General features: G+C 39.3%; 1 protein-coding gene across 3 annotated transcripts in view; it reads right to left on the minus strand.

Moving 5' to 3' along the window:
• LOC106875845 (BICD family-like cargo adapter 1) overlaps positions 1-22,280 on the minus strand; it is a 94,721-nt gene extending 72,441 nt beyond the window's left edge. For all 3 annotated transcript variants that reach the window (XR_016238525.1, XM_089342658.1, XM_052977092.2), the window contains exon 1: positions 19,928-22,280. Coding sequence is in view for 2 of the 3 variants with exons in the window: in XM_089342658.1 (XP_089198784.1) it covers positions 19,928-20,206 (279 nt within the window). In the remaining variant the exon portion in view is untranslated. The remainder of the gene's footprint in view (positions 1-19,927) is intronic.
• Between the last annotated feature and the right edge of the window lie 663 nt (positions 22,281-22,943).

The following is a 22,943-nucleotide window of genomic DNA, read 5'->3' on the forward strand; positions in this document are numbered from 1 at the left end:
AGAACGCCTGTCATGTCTACATGAGATGTGGGTTCGAGTCCCATGAGCAGCCTTTGACTTTTTCTATCCCAAAGGGCTTTTCAACCCAATATTTACATGTTATTATTTAAAGCTTTATGCGCTTCGAGATCCACCGTTGCAAAAAAAAAAGAAGAAGAAAAGTATCATTTCACGTCCTCTCTAAGTTTATAAATTCTTATGACGTCTTTAACTAAGACGACGTTTTAGGTACGTCACTGGACTTCGACTTTGCACTCAGTTCAAATCTCACAGAGGTCGACTTCGGCTTTTATCACTTCAGGGTCGATTTTTAAAAAAAAGTTCCAATCTAGAACGGAAGGATTGGCGGAACCATAAGAACATTGAATTGGGCTGCGTTACAATCTTTATTCCAGCTCTTTTGAGTTCTAAGTTCAAATCCTGCCATGGTTTAACAACGTGCAACATAACTGGCTCTCTGTCGGTTACGATGACGAGTGCTGCAGTTAATCCGACCAATGGGACAGCTTGCTCGTGAAATCAATGTGCAAGTGGCTGAGCACTCCACAGACACGAGTACCCTTATCTCCGGAAGATTCAGCGTGACACTGAATCTAACAAGGCTGGAACCGGAGAACGTGTCGCTGCACATCGCATCGCACTTTAGGGGTCTGCTCCCTCGTAGATCACTGTGTTTCTTTTAGCGTCTCCTTACTATATACAGATGCCAGAACGTCCCTGTTCACACAGAAGATTCTGCCCAGTACATATTACACATATTACGAAAAAAAAAATTAAGCACAAACACGTAATCGCATCCATTAATTAGCCTATATATTAATTACTAGTTCTCGCGGAAGTCTGAGTTCGGGGAAATAACAACTAAGAGACGCTACCGCATGCAACTAGTCAACCCACCTGCAAGTAGTTTCAGGTAAATCTCCTTCAAATCACAACCAGCAATGTGAAGGTGACAGTTGGGTGTGATTCACGTTTGTAACTGGAATTTCCGCACGTTCGTGTCAGGTTCTATTTATAGGCAGTCTTTTTCATTTTTTTCCTCTGAGAATCGCTAAACTCGTTGGATTCGTGAGTGAACGCATTTCTGGAGTCTTGCGTCTTACTAAGAAACCACCAACAGTCTGTCATTCTTCGATACGATACTCACACACATACGCGTATATAATATTGCTTGTGTGTCAGGGAGGTTTCAGGAAAAACTCAAGATTCAAAGGGTGTTTTATTATATGTATGTATGTATGTATGTATAGGCGTGGCTGTGTGGTAAGAAGTTTCTTTCTCAACCACATGGTTCTGGGTTCAGTCACACTGCGTGGCACATTAAGCAAGTTTATTTGCTTTATATACTTTCAGGAGAACCATATTTTAAAAGGTAAATTTCAGGTAATATTACAACAAAAACAAAAAGGAAAAAAAGAAAAAAATTGAAGAGAATAGATTCAAAGACATGCAGTGCATAAACTTCAAAGAATTCCAATTTGTGGTTGCAAGTAATTAGCAGAGAAATTAAGAAGACATGGCCGCAGCTAAGTCTTCGTAATGAACAACGCAACGATAGTATTTATCGGGAATTAACGGCAGCTCAATGTTAGTGTTGGTGAGCGTTGATTGTATAATCTTAGAGTAATCAGTGAGGACAGCGAATACAGACTCCAGTGATTGGGAGATAATGAGAGTTGCTAATTTGCTAATGAGTCAGCAGTAAGTAGGAAGAGATGGGGGCGAGAGGGAGAGAGAAACATATATACGGAGAAAGACAGAGAGAGACAAGCAGAGAATGGCAAGATAGATAGATAGAGACAGACAAGGAGAGACAGACAGACAGACAGACAGACAAGGAGAGAGAGAGAGAGAAACACACAGAAGAGAGAGAGAGAAACACACAGAAGAGAGAGAGAGAAACACACAGAAGAGAGAGAGAGAGAGAGAGAGAGAGTGTGTGACCGTGACCAAAATGCTCAAACCGCGTATGTTACAAATGTCCAAGTTCGTCTGAAGTTATTTTTATCTACTTAGACAGTGGGGTGGGAGGCAGTGCCCATGACCCTTGACAGGGTCCTCCCTCCACGTATCACGTGGGAGGGAAGAAGGAAGAGATCCTTAAACAAGAAACTGGGGCCCAGATGCTTAAAACAGAGTAGATTCGACTAAGGACGTTCAAGATGTCAAACTGGGTGACGGATTCAGTTTACCATCAAAGTAAACCATGGCCCATGGCTAAGTGGCTAGGGTCTTCGGCTCGCGATCGTAACGTCGCAAGATCGATACCCGCTATGGCATTGCTGGGTAGGTGTGAGAGGTTGGATGTGGTCAGATTTAACATAAATCAGGCAGAATATTCGAGCAGGATGTGGCTGGATTAAAAGCTTAAGGGCTAAAGAAGAATCCCTCTAATTTTGAATTTTTTTTTATTGAGACAAAATACAAAATATCGTGTGTGTGTGTGTGTGTGTGTGTGTGTGTGTGTGTGTGTGTGTGTGTGTGTGTGTGTGTGTGTGTGTCCTATTACTGTTTGATAACCGATGTTGGGGTGTGTACGTCCCCGGCAAAAGACCTCGACAGACTAAATACATTTAAATACACATGTAGATATAGGTATGTACATATATGCATATGTTTATATATCATTTGTATTATATATATATATATATATATATATATATATATATATATATATATATATATATATATATATATATATATACACACATACATATTATATATATTGTTAAATCACTAGTGAAATAAATATTGTAGCTGGAGGGTGCTTTCGGTGGTGATGTCGGTGGCGGTGGTAATGAGCCTGATGGCTGTGAAGGGGTGGGGGTGGCAACAACGATGACGGGGGAGTTGGTGGCAGTGGCGAGATTAGTAGCAATGGTAAAGTTGGCGATGATGAAACTGACGGTGAGCTAGGGGTGGCGGGGGTGTTGATGGCGGTGGTGTGATTGGTGGTGGGGTCGATTCGTTCAACTAAAATTCTTCAAGGTGGTGCCCCAGCATGACCGCAGTGTAGTGTTTTCTGATTTAAGTAAAATGCCGTAAATTCTGAAGAGAGGGGGAATCATCAGTACCATCATCCCCCAGTACTTGACTGGTATTTTATTTCATCGTGTACGGAAAGGTGAAAGGCAAAGTTGATCTCGACGGCATTTGAACTCAGAGTATCGGAAAAGAATGCTCTTCAGTGTTTCTTTCGTCTCTTTACGGCGTAACCATAACAAAGGTGAACACGAATTCGATTCAATCCACCCCTTTTAATACAGTTTGTCGCAATTACAAATTAGGCTTTCATCACCCGTGAATTTCTCACTGTTGTTTACCAGTGTTGAAATATTTCAATATATTAAAGACGATTTGAAACATTAACACACCGTATGATCAAAAGGATTATCTTCCCTATTGTATTAATTGGGTATTAAAAAAAAATAAAGATAAAAAACCACCAATACATACATTCAACATAATAACCTATATACAAGCCATGTCATTAAGAATCACCAAGGTTTTTTTTTTGTTGTTGTCCCAGTAGGAGGATGAACATAACATGGCTGTAACATTGTTAATGTTTAAATAGGTTAATTGTACAGATTTCAAACTTGTTTAACAGTAACAGCGGTGGGTGTCTCTCTCTCTTTTCTTTTCTCTGATGTCACAATTTAGGTGTGCAGTAATGCAACGTGATAATGGCGTTGGAGCGGTCCAGGAAAACAAACTTTAACTCTGTCTAGAAGACTCTAGAACTTCTCTCCACATTGCTTGCGTGTTTGTGTGTGTGTGTGTGTGTGTGTGGTGAAGAAGCGTAGCTTAATGTTTTAGGTATTCGGTTCACGACCGTAAGGCCGTGAGTTCGATACGCGGCGGCGCAAGGCACAACAGGTGCTGATGTGTTTACGTCCCCCCCGTGACAAAGCAGTTCGGCAAAAGACTCCGATAAAATAAGTACCAGGTTTTATAAATATATATATATATATATATATATATATACTGTACTGGGGTCGAGTCTTTTGACTAAAGTGCTTTCAGACAGTGTCCCAGCATGGCCGCAGTCTAATGACTGAAATAAGTAAAGAATAATACAACATTCATCGTCGTACCCGACGGAGTACCACTGTGCGTGTTTGTGTGCGTGTGTGTATGCGTGTGGCCAAACCGTTAAGAAATTCGCTAAGCTAGCAAAGAGGTCGAGGGTTCGACTACATAGGAGAGCATCGGTTGTCAAGCAGTGGTGTGGGACAAAGTCATGAATACACACACACGCGTTTTTTTCAGTTTCTGTCGAGCAAATCCTCTCACAGAAGGCTTTGGTCGGCCCGAGTCTATAGTAGAAAACACTTGCCCAAGGTACCACGCAGCGGGACTGAACCCGAGACTATGTGGTCACGAAGCAAACTCCGTACCTGCGCCTAAAAACATCGTTGTAAAGTTTGATGTCAACTCCCGGATACCGAATCCTGGACCTGTAACTTTAATTTAAAGGTCTAGCTTTGTCACACAGATTTCTAAGAATTATATTAAGGGCACTCATGTCTGTGGAGCATTCAACCGCTTCGACGCGATTTCAATGAGCAGGGAGTTTAGTTGAACTAACGAGGCAATCATTCGGTATTGGTTGACTACATTATTCACCCACAAAACATTGTATGATGTCATCTCCTCATACTGACACACTGGTGACCAATACGGAAGGATCGCCAACAAGTGAATATTCATCATCGACACCGACGCAAAACCGTCTATTTCGTAGATGCAGTGGAACTGCTCAGCCGGTTGACGTCGCCAATAAATAAAAGTGCATAGCTATTTGATGTGGTGGTGTGACTTTATAAAAATAATGAAGATATTGTGGGGAAAAACATGAGACTTTTATTTCGGTCTAAAGAACACAAGAGAAATTACGTCAGAATGAAACAGTGTGACCAGACAGACAGATTTCTTTGGAAAATAGAAACAAAGGATTATTTAGAATGTGTGTGTGTGTGTGTGTGTGTGTGTGTGTGTGTGTGTCGCGCAGGCGTGGCTGTGTTAAGATATTTGCTTCCCAACTACATGGTTCCGGGTTCAGTCTCACTGTGTGGCACCGTGGGCAAGTGTCTTCTACTATATCCTCGGGCCGACTAAAACCTTGTGAGTGGATTTGGTAGACGGAAACTGAAAGAAGCTTGTCGGATACGATGACGAGGGTTCCAGTTGATCCAATCAACGGAACAGCCTGCTCGTGAAATTAACGTGCAGACGGCTGAGAACTCCACAAACACGTATAGCCCTTAACGTAGTTCACAGGGAGATTCAGCGTGACACAGAGTGTGTCAAGGCTGGTTCCTTTGAAATACAAGTACAGCTCATTTTTGCTAGTCGGGTGGACTGGAGCAACGTAAAATAAATGGCTTGCTCAAGGACAGAACGCGTCACCGGAAATTTAACTCACAACCTTCGGATCGTGAGCCGAATGTATTAATCACAAATCTATGCGCCTTCAAACGCCTGCCCGCTGATCTATGTATACTGTAAAGAAAGAAAGCCCCGACAAAATCAACCTCGTCCTCCACCAACATTGCCATGAAGTCAATGTCATCGATTATTCCATGCAAGAATTGGACTTGTCATCAACGCCATCACCACAGAGGAAGTGTTCAGCAAAGAAGAAACTAAATTCTCGGACACGAGATAAAGCCGACGATTACGACAGTGTGGTTTGCTGTCAATAAATAAATACTGTAGGGTTCCATAAAGCTATTAAGTCGGCCCTCTGTGTACGTGCTAGATATACAAGTAGAAATATCGCTCTTCCAGCTGTCGTCTGCCAATCATTATATCTATATGTATGTATGTTACTTGGTGAAGAGGAAGGCGGTGGTAAACAAGCAGAATATCAATTTAGTGTTCAATATAGTGGTACAGCATTGGCTTTGAAATTATTGTTATTGAGTTGTAACTATGGATGATGACGTTCGCGGCTTCCCTCTCAGTTCAGCAAGTATTTGCTCGTTACGTCACGTGTTTACGATACCCATAAAGAGATTACTAGTTTTTTAGAATATATGTTCGATTCGATTTATTTCGATGAAACGTGCCAGGTCCCTGAGTGCAGGCATCAGTAGCCAGTAGTCGAGGTCATCTATTATGAGAGAGGAAGAGGGAGGAGGAAGAGGAAGGGAGAGAGAGAGGAGGAGAAAGAATGATAGACAGGGTCGGAGAGAAAGAGAAGGGAAACAGAGATGGGGTGTGAATGAGACAGAGGGGATAAGAGAGAAGAAGGGAGAGAAATGGCGAGAGAGAGAGAGAGAGAGAGAGAAGTGGAAGAGAGAAAGAAGAAGAGGGAGAGAGAGAAGAAGAAGAGAGAGAGAGAGAGAGAGGCGGTGGAATGACAGAATTATTAGCGCTGCTAATTTTACCTCTTTACGTTCTGAGTTCAAATCCTGCCAAAGGAAATAGAAAAGAAAACAATTTGCGTTCGAATCATTAAACTTTTCTTTCTCATAACCTTAATGCATTCCATTAAACTAATTGGATTAACTTTTGTTGCTAATTAACATCACTAATTACCCTGGATTCCGTTTTACTGAAACATACCGCGTTATTTAATGGTTAGGGTATACGGCTCATGGTTGTGAGTTCGATTCCTGGCAGTGGGAAAAAAATTTGCACCAGGGTGGACCGACCACCCTCAACCTACGCTAGTGACTGGAGTCCATTTGCTCGACTAAAATCCTTCAAGACGGACCCTCAGCATCATCACAGGCCAAATGACTGAAACCAGTAAAAGAAGAAAAAGAAAAACAACCTGTCTTAGACGGTTCTCCTCTCCAGCATCAATTGTATGGAAACCCATTGCTATAGAATTCGTGCCAGAATATAAATATAAACGATACACATTGAAGGTTGTTAGACAACTTTCTACGAAACAAAACTGGTCCAATAACACAGAGTCAAGTGCAACCACTGCTCCGTTATGTCTATACAAAATGCAGGCACAAACTTGATTTGCAGCATTAAAAGAAAACTGTTCCAAGAATTATTTCCTCAAACTATTTTATTCCTGATACAAACTAAACAAATATCGATAAGTGGGAATCGATATTTACTCCTTTCTCTTAAAAAAAAAAAGAGTAAATTTTCGTTTGAATGAATAAATGAATCTTTTTATACACTCACACACACACACACACACACATTAATGGCTGTTTCTATGTCTAGTTATAAAAAATCAATTTGTTATTAAGCCGAAGGATTATTCGATACTTTTTTGTAGATTATATATATATTATACATTTTCAAGAGCAGCGACAGTGACTTCGAAGTTTCGGCCGGTCAGCTTTCCTCTGACAAAGGATAACAGGCCAAAACTTCAAAATCACTTTCCTTTGCCCCCATCCTCCTTATCTATTTGTCCATCCGTCTGTCTATATCTATCTATCTATCTGTCTATCTATCTCTCTATGTATCTATCTATCTAACTATCTACCTACGTGTCTATCTATCTATCTATCTATCTATCTGTCTTTCTTTCTCACAAAACGAAAAACAATTTGTTCCAACTCAAATGACTCGGAACAAAGATTGCGTTAGTGGATGATATTGGAAGATTAAACAAGAACTATAAATAAACAAAAAACTATAAATAAGTACACAATACATGAACCCGAATGTGCACTAAAAGCAAAGGTCAGATCTTGAGCATTTGATAGCGATTTATTAAGACTTTATTTCTGACTGCTAGGTGTGGTGTTTATTACAGAAACGTACTGCACGCACACATCTCGTTTATGTTAACGTTGCTTGGAACATTGGTACTTTTTTTAAAGCTACTCGTTTTTTTCCCCCCAATTTACTCCGGTGCAGTATTTTGCTGAGGAGCGCACACCGTGTAGAAACCCATTGTGTGTGTGTGTGCGGTGTGTACGCACACATATTTCTGTGAGTGTGTGTGTATTATATTATACAATACTATACTAAAACTCAAAGTTTGTTTTCCTGTATGAGAAGGAAATTAAAAAGTTACAACTACTACTAATACTACTGCTGCTGCTGTGAGTAATATTAATAAAATCTTTTATGCCACGATGATGTTCATAAGTTCGGCCAACACCATCGTCGAGATACCTTGCAGCATTTTTTCCGGCTCTTAGCTTTCCAAGCTCAAATGCCATCTCTCTCTCTGTCCGTCTCTCTCTCTCTCTTTGTCCCTCTCTCTCTCTCTGTCCGTCACTCTCTGTGTGTCTGTCTGTCTATCTCTCTATCCGTCTCCCTCTGTCCACCCCCCTCTCTCTCTGTCTATCTCTCTCTCTTTGTCCCACCTCTCTCTGTCCGTCACTCTCGCTCTAGTTTTATCGACTTTATAAATTCATTTTATAACATCTGATTTTGCGATCCGGTTTCAAATCCGTCCTCAGATCGTCGAGTCACTTTATTCCTGCTACAAACACCCCAGAACAAAAGAAGAACACTAAACAAACAAACCGAAAGATTTGACTGCCGTACCACTACTACATTTTCCTCTCGTCCGTAAATTCCATTCCTTTCACACACGAAACAAGTCGGTATTAGCTTCGTTTGCATTTTATCTTTCTCTTACAAAAAAAAAAAAAAAAAAAAAAGGTCAAATTCTGACGACAGTGGATTCCATTTTGGAAGACAATTTTTAATGAAAAAAATGGAATGTAGCTGTGTGGTGAGAAGCTTGCTACCCAACTACATGGTTCCAGGTTCGGTCCTACTGCATGGCACTTTGGGCAAGTGTTTTCTACTATAACCTGTATAACCCTTGTGGCTGGGTTTGGTAGACGGAAACTGAAAAAGCCGGACAGAGAGAGAGAGAGAGAGACGAACAGAAAGCGAGAGAGAGAAACGGACAGAAAGAGAGAGAGAGACAATCAAAGAGAGAGACAAAGACAGAGAGAGAGAGAGAGAGACAAAGTGAAACAAGCAGAGACAGACAGACAGAAGGACTGACAGGCAGACAGACAAACTGACATTGGTATAGATAGATTCGCTACAGGTAAAATATGTTGACTGCTGTGAAAAACAAAAAAAAACCCCTTTATTATTAACCCTAGCTGACAATTTTTGTAAATATTACGTAGCTATTATAAATTTAAAATGTCGACCCGATGACTTTCACCAAAGTAACATCACTAAAGAGATTTAGCAGATTTAAGGATGAAGGATTAATACCTTCATAATCGGCTTGGCAGCCCTTCACTTTCTCTCTCCCTCCCCCAATCTCTCACTCTCTTATATATTTGCTTATTTTCTATTAATATCTTACATCAAACTTAAAATTTCATTATCATCCAGTCATCAGGCTAGAAATAGTCTAAATTCTCTCTTGTTGTGATTCTCCTTACAATTCAGGTGAGATAATGCCGTTAACCAGATTCAAAATGATGGCTCAGACCAAACAGACGCTTGACAAGGGAGTCACGTGTTATACGATCGGCCATTACAGCCCCGTCTTAACACCACTATCTATCTATATCTATCTATGTGTCTATATATCTGTCTGTCTATCTATCTATCCATCTATCTATCTATCTGCCAGTCTATCTGTCTATCTATATAACTACAGCTTCAAATTTTCGCACAAACCCAGCAACTTTAAGGAGAGGAGATACTAGATAGTATCGACCCCCAGAGCTCAACTGATACTTATTTGAACTCGGAACGTAAAGACAGATGAAACACCGCTAAGCATTTCGTCTGTCTTCATGTTGAGTTCAAATTCCGCCGTGGTTGACTTTGCCTTTCATCCTTTCGGGGTCGATGAAATAAGTACCAATTAAGTACTAGGGTCGAGGTAATCGATTTCTTTCCCCCTCCCCGAAATTGCTGGCCTTGTGCCAAAATTTGGAATCAATAGTAATCTTTTCTACTCTAGGAACAAGGCCCGAAATTTTGGGAGAGGAGGGGAGGGCAGTCGATTAGATCGACCTCAGTACGCAACTGGTACTTAATTTATCAACCCCGAAAGGATAAAAGACAAAGTCAACCTCGACTGAATTAGAACTCAGAACGTAAAGACAAATGATATACCGCGAAGCATTTCGCTCGGCGTGCTAACGGTTCTGCCAGCTCGCCGCCTTTGAAATCAATAATGATGGTGAGAGATATGGCAACGACGATGATAACTACGAGGATGATCTCCTGCTTCCGTACTGGCGACAGCGTTTATTTATTGCTGGTTTTTATCTTCAAATAGACTGAATGCTCAACATATGGTGATTGTTGGTAGGATACAATATATTGACAGACTAAATCAATCGTGAGGAGAGAGAGAGAGAGAAAGAAAGAAAGAGAGTGTGTGCGCATGTCTGATAGCTGCGTGTATCTTTTTAAAGTACATACAGATGATATCAAAAATATGTAAAACCTTCTACAAACTGCGCGTGTAATAAGTGTAGATATACACACACATGGAGACATGCAAACATATGCAAAAGAGACCCGTAAGATAAGAACAATGCTTAGAAATAAAAAGTAGGTCCTGGGCTTGATTCGTTCGACTAAAACCGTTCAAGGCGTTGCCCCAGCATAGCCGCAGTCCAACGATTGAAAGAAGTAAATAATGAAAGATATGTATGTAACCACATGGTTCCGGGTTTGGTCCCCACTGCGTGGCACCTTGGGCAAGTGTCTTCTACTATAGTTTGGGGCCGACCGAAGCCTTGTGACTGGATTTAGTAGACGGAAACTGAAAGAAGCCTGTCGTGTGTGTGTGTGTGTGTGTGTGTGTGTGTGTGTGTGTGTGTGTGTGTGTGTGTGCGTGCGTGCGAGCGTGCGTGCGCGCGTGCGCACGTATCTTCCATCGCTTGATAACCGATGCTGATGTGTTTATGTCCGCATAACATAGCGTTTCGGCAAAAGTACTCGATAAAATAAGAGACCTTTTGAACAAGATGGGTTACTCGACCTGAAGAAAATTGAAACCGGGCCCCATCTGCAAGGTCATGCGCTGTTTATCTTGATATGAGATCACCATATCGCATACATTTGGATGTGATGCATGTGCCTGGTATACCCTTATCAGACGGGTAGTCATGATGGCCATATTGGGCTTCGTATATTTGTACTGCAGTGTCACTTTGATGGCTTTCTCACTCAATAATAATAATCTTTTCTACTAAAGGCACTAGGCCTGACATTTGGGGGAAGGGGACTTGTCGATTACATCGACCCCAATGTTTCACTGGTATTTAATTTATCAACCCCGAAAGGATGAAAGACAAAGTCGACCTCGGCGGATAATAATAATGATAGAGTGGGAGGGAAAATTTCCACACAAAAACCAGTCAAGACTCAGTAACTCTTTTTTTCTCACTATTAAACTGTAAATAATGTTTAATGCGTGAAGTGTAGAAAATAAAGGCATGACTAAATTCGGAAAGAAGTGAAGTGAAGTGTGTCGTCTGCTTTACTGGGGCAGCCATAGTCGTTTATCGTCCTTGACTTCTTAGTAGTAGTAGTAGTAGTAGTAGTAGCATGCACTCCTTAGACACCCACCTCGTGTTAAGTCATCAACAGTTCATCATAAAAAACAACACCCCGCTCGTAATAATCCTTTAACCATTAAAAACATGGCGGTTGTAAGTCGGCTGTGTGTGTGTGTGTTTATGCATGTACCTCTTGACTTATGTGTGATTATGTATGTTCGTGTATGTGTGTAATTTTGTACCTGTTAAACGTTTACGGGTATCCGAATATATATATATATATATATATATATATATATATATATATATACACACACACATATATATATACACACACACATATATATACACACACACACATATATATATGTATATACACACACACACACACACATATATATATATATATGTGTGTGTGTGTGCGTGCGTGTGTATGTGGAAGGAGGGGTATGTACGAATGCATACGGGTATATTTACGTGTGTATGTATATATCCATATTACGCGTATGTGTAGAAATATATTGTATGTGTGTATGTATGCTTGCATATGTAATAAGTGTAAACATGTAAGTGAGTGCGCGCGTGTTTGTGTGTGCGCGTGTGTCAACAACAACGTTCGATTATATACATATATATATATATATATATATATATATATATATATATATATATATTCAAACACAAGTCATTCACCGTTGTTTTGTTGTTCTATTATTAAACATCAATATGGCGGACGAACGAACGGTCTTAAGGCTGCCTGTCTGCCTGCCTGTCTGTCTTCCAATGTTGTGACAGTAACACAAAAAAATATTTACATAACTTTTGAAAGGAACACGACAAATTGTCGTTATTATCATTTAATATCGGGAGGCATCAAAGTGGAGAGAAGGGTCGAACGCCATGGCTTGCAGTATATTTAGTTTATACGAATGTCTCTGGAAGTTGGCAGTTCAGATCACAACGTGGTCAAGTTTGACTTTCGTTCTTCCTGGGTCGATGAAGTTCGTACCAGTTAAGGGCCGGTTTTTCCTTTCTTTTTTTGTGTAACGCAAAACGATTATCAACGCAGGCATGGATCTGTGGTAAGAAGCTTGCTTCCCAACCATATGGTTTCGGGTTCAGTCCTGGCGAGTGTCTTCTAATAGAGCTCCAGGGCCGACCGAAGCCTTTTGAGTGGATTTGGACGAGGGAAACTGAAAAGGAGCCCGTCGTATATGTATGTGTGTGTGTGTGTGTTGGAGGGGGGAATCCTACCACCGCTTGGCAACCGATGTTGGTTCACTTACCTAGCGGTTCGACGAGAAAAGAAAACCGATAGAATAAGTAGAGTGGGTAGGAGTCGATTTTTTCAGCTAAACCCGTCGAGACCTGGTAATTGCTTTCGTTTTAATGTGCTATCTGCCATTCTATGTATGTAAAGGTGATAGCTGCCGATTACCGAAATGAATAAGTGGAGGAACAACAGGATAAAAGTGGCGACGGGTTTAACGGATATTATTTGGAAAATAAAAATCTTGAAATGGTCTTTCACGGGACAATTGGTTAAAAAGAAAGGACAATAGATGGAATGGCAAATTGATAAAGTGGACACCATGTCCAGAAAAAAAGAGAAGACGACCATGCAGAAGTTGAAAGGAAGACTTTGTTAAATTCTTCGGCATCCAAAAAAGGATGAGGAAAATAGACCGCGCACACACACTCATACGATGGTCTTTTATGCATGCCAGTGACTCGGAGCTATATAACACACATATACATATATACACACACGATAGGCAACCAAATAGCCGCCATGCAATCGCTCAGACTGCTCTCTCTCTCTCATATGCGTGTGTGTGTGTTTATCTCACCAACACATGGTGCCGTTCATTAGATAACCTACTTCAATTGAAGCCAAGGATACATTATTGATTTGCCGGTTACATGTCCGACTTGAAATAGGTATATGTGATACTTAGCAACAGCACAATAACTTCTACTCTCTCTTTCTCTTTCTCTCTCTCTTTCTCCGTGTCTCTCTTTCTCCATCTCTCTCCCTTAATGATTTCTAATTGTAATCTCGCAGCTGTTTTTGTCGTTGATGACAATGATGGCGAAAGCGATGATAATGAAGTTGCTACGAATGTATCTCTAGTGATTAGTTAGTTAATTGTTTTGAATGGGTTTCCATAGTGCCAATTCAGATCAGAGATTCGTTTTGTAGTTGTTGTTAAGCATACGATACTAAAGATCAATCTCTTTCAATTACCTCGAATCAAGGATGCACTCCTCCACAGTATTGTCCAACACAATCTACCTGAAACATATGCACATACACTCAACTATGTAATTAGACCTCGTGGTTAGATGGATCGTTTATTACACACACATATACACACACCTAACAAAAACGTATTCATTTCCCATTTCTAAATCAGGGATTCGAGAAAGTTCTCTCCGTCAGTCATTTTCAATTTAACTTCGTGTTGGTGCACTAGAGAGGCATTTCTAAAAGAAATTCTGAAGTATTTGCAGCAAGATAAGGGTGTCCTTTAATGGGATTTGATATAAATTTATAATAAGAAAACTAGTAGTTCCAATATTTAAAATAATAATAGTTCAACATACTTGGACACTTCGTCAGCTTTGTATCCTGGAGTTAATAGTTGTTTCGTGTCATACTACATATACATTCATACAGACGATTCGACCTAGATTGATCAAACGTATGCCTGTGTCTAAGCAGCATTCTAACCATCCCACCAGTCATTTCTTTTCAGTCAGATTTGCCTGGATGCTTTCTCAAAGGCCTCTATATTGTTCTTAAGGGCTCTTCTGCTCATTCCTGTAATATCGAAGGTTCCACAGGCCTTACTCGGGAAACAGCCTGTGAATTCTCGACTGCCAATAACTAGTGAAATATTAAATATCCCAACCTCAAAATGGTTTTAATTTGTATTGTAAAAGCGTCAGCAGAACGGCACCTTAAGTGTCGTGACCTGGGTGCAGCCCTTAAAGTATCAGAAATTAGGCTGAAACACTTGCCAGTGGGTGGGGGGGGGGGGGGTCTCTGAAAACCTGTTGCTCAGCTCTCTTGAGAGTTTCTTACCACTTTTGGCAATTTTTCAAAATATAATTTTTTTTTTTTTTTTTTTTTTTTCAGGCGAGAGATAAATTATAAATGAACAAAAGACTGGGATGGCTTAGTGTTGATAGCAATTTCTCTGGAGAATTCCGAATGTATTCGTTATTTTAAAGGCGGGGTTTATCCTGAAAATGTTTCTAGAATTATAAAGGGCTAATGCAGATTCGCACCTCACCTTGTAAAATGCATTTTTCTGCAAAAGTTTATTCGGATTCCGAGGTTTTACATGTCGGAGATTATGAATAAACAAACAAAAAAAAAATTCAAAATTTTGACTATTGTACCTATTCTCATGTGACACCCATCTCCACCAAATCTTCCCACACTGTCCTGCCTTTCTGTCTTCTTTCTCCTGCAACAGTCCACTCGACGACTATCCCTGCCGATCACTCTAACAGCTTCCTTCGTATAGCTGTGATGGCGTCTTACGGTTTACTTAAGTTAGCTCTTCTCATGAGTTTATCGTTTGTGATGAAATTCGAATGGTCAATTTAACGTGCGGTTGAAAGATTTCAGTCGAATTTAATACAAATACAACCAGTGATAAATAATGTTCGGGGGGAAAAAGACAGAATAAATAGAACAGCACACTATGGTTTAGTTGATTTTCGCCAGACGATACTAAAGCTGTGTCAGCATTGACAAAGTCTTAACTTACGTCAATCTATATCAGACGATAAGTGACGACCATCGAGGTAACAGCTTTAAAACAACAGCAATAATAATAATCTTAATTAAAAAGATACATTTGTAACTGAAGCAGAAGATCACATGTATTAAGGTGAAGGTAAAATTTCAGTGTTATTAGACACAGTACGTCACTGCTATTGTATTTGGACGCTGGTACAGTTTCGCAGAAGACGTTCGTAAGTCAGACGATCGAACGTCGATGTACGTTAACTGTCATCATCCACTTTTTTCATCGCAAGCCATGAAGGAGGAGGCGAGAGAGATTGTGTGTTGGAGGGGGAGATAGAGAATGAGAGAGAGAGACGGAAGAAGAGAGAATGGGAGGGAAGAGGAGGGAAGAAGGAGAGTGAGAGAAGAGGGAGAGGGAGGGAAGAGGGAATGAATGACAAAAGAACAGGAATTACATAACCAACTTCGTTAGCTTCCAGATGTTTCTGCTAAAGCACTATACTTAGAGCTGAATGTTTATACAACATCCTATAGCAGAAACAGTTGTTAGCTAATGAAAGTTGTCACGTAACTTCCGTTTTATTTTTTGTCATTCATTTATTGATAAATGCTCTATATTCGCCTGACGCTTTACTTTAAAGCCTAAGTATATTGACTTATAACAACTAGTTATTAGTATCGTTATATCTAAGCAGTCTATCTATCTATTTGTCTGTCTGTCTGTCTGTCTATACATATATAGACAGAGAGAGACGAAAGCATAATACACACACACACACAGGATGTCCATAAATTACCTTTTACAATTTGGAATATTCAGAAAAATAAAACGGTAACAACAGAGTTCAATTGGAAAACATGGGCAAACAAAGTTTTATTAGAAACATCAGAATATTTCCTTGTGGGCCTGAGTTATCCTCTTTTGGCTTGACTTATCCTTTTGGGTCAGTTACCCTTTTTTTTCTGAATTTTTTCAAATTGTAAATATAATTTATGGACACCCTGGAAATTTGTACGTGCGTGTGTGTGTGTGCATGTGTGTGAGAGAGAGAGTGTGTGTGTGTGTGTGTGTGTGTGTGTGTGTGTGTGTGTGTGTGTGTGTGTGTGTGTGTGCGTGCGCGCGCGTCCGTGCGTGCGTATGTGATGGAAAATTCGCTCAATAAAATCGCAATTAAAAAGTCTTTGACCTTCGGTATAAAACAACAGTCATGTAACGAAATTGAGCTGAAGCAAAAGAAACAAACACGTAACCAGAATAAAAGCTGACAAATAACTGTATCTCTGTCTCCAAAACAGTTGGTGCTTAGTCATCTGTTAGTGCTGTTGGCATAAATATCTATAGAGCGTTGGAAGGAATTCCAACCACGATTCGTGGTTCGCTAAGTCCTGGGGTCGATCCATTCAACTAAAAATTCATAAAGGTGGTGCTCCAGCATGGCCGCAGTCTAATGACTGAAAAAAAGTAAAAGATTAAAGACACACACACACACAGTTGTGTGTATAGCTACTGTTATCCTACAGTGGGACAGACAACTGTGCCTGCTATGAAAATCAATAAAAACTCAACATGTACACTTTATTGCTTATTTCACACACACACACACGTACGTCCGTAATTGAAATTGGAGACACGACTGGTAAAAGTACCGAAACCATATTGATTATTGCGTGACTTTAAAACCAGGACCTTCATCCATCAACACAAAACTCTAGTGAAATTGGTTGACTGATTTGTAGATCGATTGTCTCTGAAAACAAGGCAGAAGCCGAGATACTTACTAAATGTACCGCTCAGCTCATATCTATCTAGATCTACATCCATACATCTATCAATTGATTTATCTATAACGCATACACACACACACAGATTCGTGACTGAGTGGTGTATGGTACCATGCTGAAGTGACCCCTACCAAGGCTCAAGTTGATCAATAAATTGAAACGGTGGAGAAACGAAAACTTCCCAGCTGTGTGTATGAATGCGCCGCGAGTCTACATATATATATATATATATATATATATAATACAAATAATAAATGAGTATATGCATATATACGTACAAGTATGTACATACCTACATCTACCTGTATATATAGATGCATATCTGGGTACAGGACGTTGCAAATAAAACGTAGACAAATTATAAACAGAGTACAGAAAACACACACGCCACATAGAGAACATTTCCTTCATCAGCTGCCACCATTCTAACACTGGCGTTTCGAAGAGTTATATACACACACATACATACAGGCATACACATCTATGAAAGTAAATGACACACAAAAACTTGTCTCACAACGCACAAGAAACATGTTTGTATTCCTTATCATAGATAAAACGTGGAGGTGTGACTACACACTCCAGGTTATCGAATTTTATATCAATTTATCTGAACAATTATATAACATTTTTTTCTCTCTCTCTCTCTCTCCCTCACCCTCTATGTGTGTAATGTTCATACAGAGAGAGGGAGAGGTGCGTATGTATATGTGTGTACACTCACACACATATATGTTTATATACACAGGCAGACAAAACAACGGAAACTGCTTGTTATAATCACGGAAATTGTTATCAAACGGTTATTGTTATCACAATTAGTAGGTCCCAAAGCACGCCCAGAATATTGATATAGCCACCTGCTTAACACTGTCATTTCCAAAGTGATCACAAAAAGGGATTTCCACTGATTGTGTGTGTGTGTGTGTGTGTGTACGAGTGAAGGCGCATGGCTCAGTGGTTAAAGCGTCGGGCTAACAATCACGAGGTTGTGAGTTCGAATCCCGGACCGGACTGCGTGTTGTGTTCTTGAGCAAGACACTTTATTTTCACGTTGCTCCAGTTAACTCAGCCGTAGAAATGAGTTGCGACATCACTGGTGCCAAGCTGTAATGACCCCCTTTGCCTTTCCCTTGGATAACATCAGTGGCATGGAAAGGAGGGGAGTCTGGTATGCATGGGCAACTGCTGGTATTCCACAAACAACCTTGCCCGGACTTGTGCCTCGGAGGGTAACTTTCTAGGTGCAATAGCATGGTCATTCGTGACTGAAGGGGATCTCCTCTGTGTTTGTGTACGTGTGTATATCTATGCATGTATCGATTGTTGTTGTTGTTGTTGTTATCGTTTAACCCCAGGTCAGCCCTAACCGAACAGACCTATCATTAAAGCCGTTTAAACTTCTGATCAGTTTGTGCTTCCTTTTATAACACAAAATGTAATTAGAGTGGATGTGGCTGCTATTTCTGAGAAATCGGGCGACCACTAAAGGCACGTCGGTGGCCCACAACACGCGCTCGCACGCACACACACACAGCTTGTATATATTGTAGCTCAGATACACACACACACAGTATTAGACTTTATGTGCGTGCGTGTGTGTGTGTGTGTGTGTGTGTGTGTGTGTGTGTGTGTGTGTGTGTGTGTGTGTGTGTGTGTGTGTGTGTGTGTGTGTGTGTGTATATATAACTACGAGTCAAATATGCCTGTATGTGTACGCATGTGTATATGTGTACGTGAGTGCCTGTAGGCATGTATGAATAGGTATGTGTCTGAATGCGTGTGTATATGTATGTATAACATGTACTTTCACTTCCCGAACTTTCTAACTTGCTCCAACTTCCATTTTCACACACGCAATTTTCATTTTTTTTTTTCTTGTCTTCTTTTCTCTCTCCAATCAACATTACATCACTATCAGCTATCATTAACTACATTACTTTAAATTGTAGCCCTCCTAAAATCGGTACCGGGTCTTTAATTACACACACACACACACACACGTTTATATATATATATTTTTTTTATTAAAACACGCACGCACACACGCATATATATATATATATATATATATATATATATATATGCGTGTGTGCGTGCGTGTTTTAATAAAAAAAAAATTTTTAACCTTGACATTTTTAGTTTCAATACAGAATTTTATTTATTGTGAGTGGTTTCGCACTATTTTCTCTGGACACTGACTTAAGAGTATATATATATATATATATATATATATATATATATATATATATATATATATATATATATAAGGAAGTTGAATGTTTTGGCCGGTCATAGAGTGACCATTGATTTCGCACCTAAAAAGCGCTTAGCAGTAGAGGCGATTCGTAAGACTCAAATGTCCCATACACACCTATATACCCATATATATAGGTATATATAAAGATATATAGACAAACACATATGCACACATGTATGCGTGTGTGTGTGTATGGAAAGAGGTGTGTATGTATACACACAATATGCATATATATATATATATATATATATATATATATATATACACACCTATATACGCACACACATATATTCACTTGCATACACACGTATGTTTGTATACTTCTGTATAAATATAGGCTGAGTTCATCGTAACATCCCAACGCACACAAAAGAAAGCTAGTACAAAGTTTACAGAGCAACAAATACATATATACATACATACACATATATACATACATACATACATACATGAATATATATACATGAATATACATACATATACAAACAAATATACATACATACATACATATACAAACATAAATATACATACACATATATACATACATACATATTTCATACATAAACTTATAAACATATATATACACATACAGACATCCTACTGTCAAGAAAAAGAAATTACCAGAAGAATACTAATATTAATGTTATTAATAGTTACAGATAAGTAAACAAAGCGATAATTCCATTTACTTACATCGATTTTTAATGTATATTCCTCCACTAACGTTTCGTTCTTTCGCAGAAGTTCATCATTTTTTTCCAAGAGGGCCTTACCAAGTTCTGCAGCAAGGATTAGATCCCGGTCCTTTTGGGCGAGCTGCGCGAAGAGATCGTCTTCGGGCAACTCCTTAGCATTTTGAACTTCCATGTCGATTAAATGGTAATAATCCTCCAATTCTATCGAAACATCCTTCCTGTTAGCATACTTCGATCTGCGGCTGCTGTCGTTACGTTGCAAAGAACACGAACACATGACATTGACAACAACAATAAGAATAAATGAATGTATCCAACAGTTCGGACCGACACTAACCAGCGGGAAAACACAGATAAATGAATAAAAATTCCTCTTTCTTTTCGTTTTTGCAAACCAAAGTATTGCAACAAAAACACAGGAAACTTTTCAAATACGTTCCTTGGTCCCTAATTTCTCCGATATTTTCTCACTTGTAATTTAATAATCCGCTTTCGTCTTGTGAGGGTGTATCTATCTATATATATATTTGTCCTCCAATGCAAACGACTGTCCTGGATGTAATGAACTCAAACTACAACAAAATTAAGTTTCTCGATCTTTTTCTTCTTTTTGGCTTTAATTTTATCTTGTTGTTTGTACTTATTCATTATTTTATTTCTTATTAATCTATATCTATTTATTTACTGTTCTTTCGTTTCCTCCATTTCGCTCCTACTTCACTTTTACTCAACAGGGATGTATTTTTTCCGCTAATAGCCATTTGACGACGCGTTATCTGGTCTCCAGGTCGACTAAGTTATATGTACGTGTGTGCGCGTGTATACACACATATACAATATACACTGCACACTCATTTATGTAATACGCCCACATATATAGTTATACATGTGTGTGTGTGCAGGTATAGATATATAGGTATATATGCACACACACAATGTATACACAGTGATATACACGACGAGCAGTGATAGTCTCTTACCTCTACCTGAGTAACCACTTTACAAGTGACGGATCCAGCTCTTACAGCTGAAAGAGACTAGGACGGGCACACACAGACACACAGAGGTGTGTGTGTGTCTGTGTGTGTAAAGTTTTTTTTTTTTTACCTTCCTAATGCAGTTGTGAAAAGGTTGCACAACAAGCTTGAAACATAGAGAAGAAAGTTAAACAGGCAGCTATATATGAATGTCATGAAATAAATTGAAGAAAAAAAATGAAGAAAATACGAGAGAGAGAGAGAGAGAGAGATCGTCCCAAACAGAAATTAATACAAATTGATTTTAAAAGAAAAATAAGAGATAAGTGAATAGAAAATAAAACAAGCAGTGAAGTAAATGTAATGAAATAGAAGGGAAGTAAACGTCCCGAACAGAAAGTAAAACAAATATTTAAAATAATGATTAAATAGTATAATATGATAAGCTGTTGAGTAAACGTAATATAATAAGGTGAATATGAAAGAGGAGGAAAGAAAACGACCCAACAGAAATTAAATTACACAAGTATACGTTTTGTTTTTTGGTTTAATAGAAAATATAAGAAGCAGTAAATGTAAATGTAAATATGAAATATAATTTGAAGCTACAGGAATAAAAAAAAAACGTTCGAAACATGAAAACAAATCGTCTTTAAGCAGAAATAATGTTGCTAATAATTAAATAGGGAAGAAGACTTGGAAAACTTTGCCTTTCCATGACACAACACTCGGTGTGTGTGTGTGTGTATACATGTGTGACAGAGGAAGAGATGAGTGAATAGAGAGAGAAAGAGAGAGAGACAAGTTATTGTTACTTGTGATGTATGAAAGTAGATTCAGGTACAAGTGTGTGCGTGTGAGTTTATGGCTAAAATAGTTATAAATTCATTAAGGTGGTTGTCTTTAAATTGTGTTGGCCAGAGGCAATGTGTGTGTGTCTCTTCTCCATCGCTCAACTCGATGACATGAACGAGAGAGAGGAAAAGAGAAAGTTAGCATTACTTTATTTCATTCTCTCTCTCTCTCTCTCTCTCTCTCTCTCTGCCTGTCTATCACTTGCTTGCTTGTTGGTCGGTGATAGTAATTATTATGTCCAAATTGTATGCCGAGAGCGTGTGTGTGTATATATGTATAACTCTTTACTTGTAGGTTGTTGTTATATTATTATTATCATTATTATTATTAGCTGTTATGTGCGCCTCTCCTTCCTTTTTAAAAGGTTGATCTTTTGCATAATTTAATTTGATTTTGTAACGGTATTCTGTCAGAAGAGGAGGGGTGCGTGTGTATGTATGTGTGTTTAATGATGCTGGTGATTATGTGCAATTAGCAGCTTGTGTAAGCTGCTCGGTGTTTCGGTCTACACGTGCTCACAGGTAAACGTGGAGGGAGAGAGAGAGAGAAGAAAGAATGACAGTGAAATACATAGAGAAAGAGATGAGAAAAGAAGAAAGTAAAGCGGATTAAGAAAGAGGGAAAAACAAAGAGAGAGAGAACGAAGACGGAGAGAGGGAAAGCGAAGGCAAGTGTTGTCTTCTCGTGTTTCGATTCCCATTTAGGATGTTCAAACGAATTAAATAATCTCCATTATTAGACTTCATTTTATCAACGACCCAACGTCCTGTACTTTTAACAACAGCGGAGCGGACTTGAGCGACGTTTGAACTCAGAACGTAGCTAGGTAACGGTTTCAAATTTTTTCCAGAAAGTTGGCAATTTGGAGGAAAGGGGTTAATTCGATTATATCGAACCCCAGTGCTCAACTGGTGTTTATTTCATTGACCCAGTCGACCGCGGGATTTGAACGGTACGGACGACACCGGAAAATGTGGAACGCATCAGTCAAGCTTTCAGAAATGCATCGATGAAAACGGACACCACATGATGGATGTTGTTTTCCACATGTGATTTTGACAAATGCTAATTCAATACGAACACATTGATGTCAATAAAATTTGTTTGCAGTTGAAATTAATGGTTTTGTGAATTTTTCAAAAACGTCCGTCCCCTCTGCCCCACCCTATATCCGTGTGTGTG

This window comes from Octopus bimaculoides, chromosome 26 (assembly GCF_046866305.1).
Source record: "Octopus bimaculoides isolate indiv1 chromosome 26, ASM4686630v1, whole genome shotgun sequence".
NCBI classification, from domain to species: domain Eukaryota; kingdom Metazoa; phylum Mollusca; class Cephalopoda; order Octopoda; family Octopodidae; genus Octopus; species Octopus bimaculoides.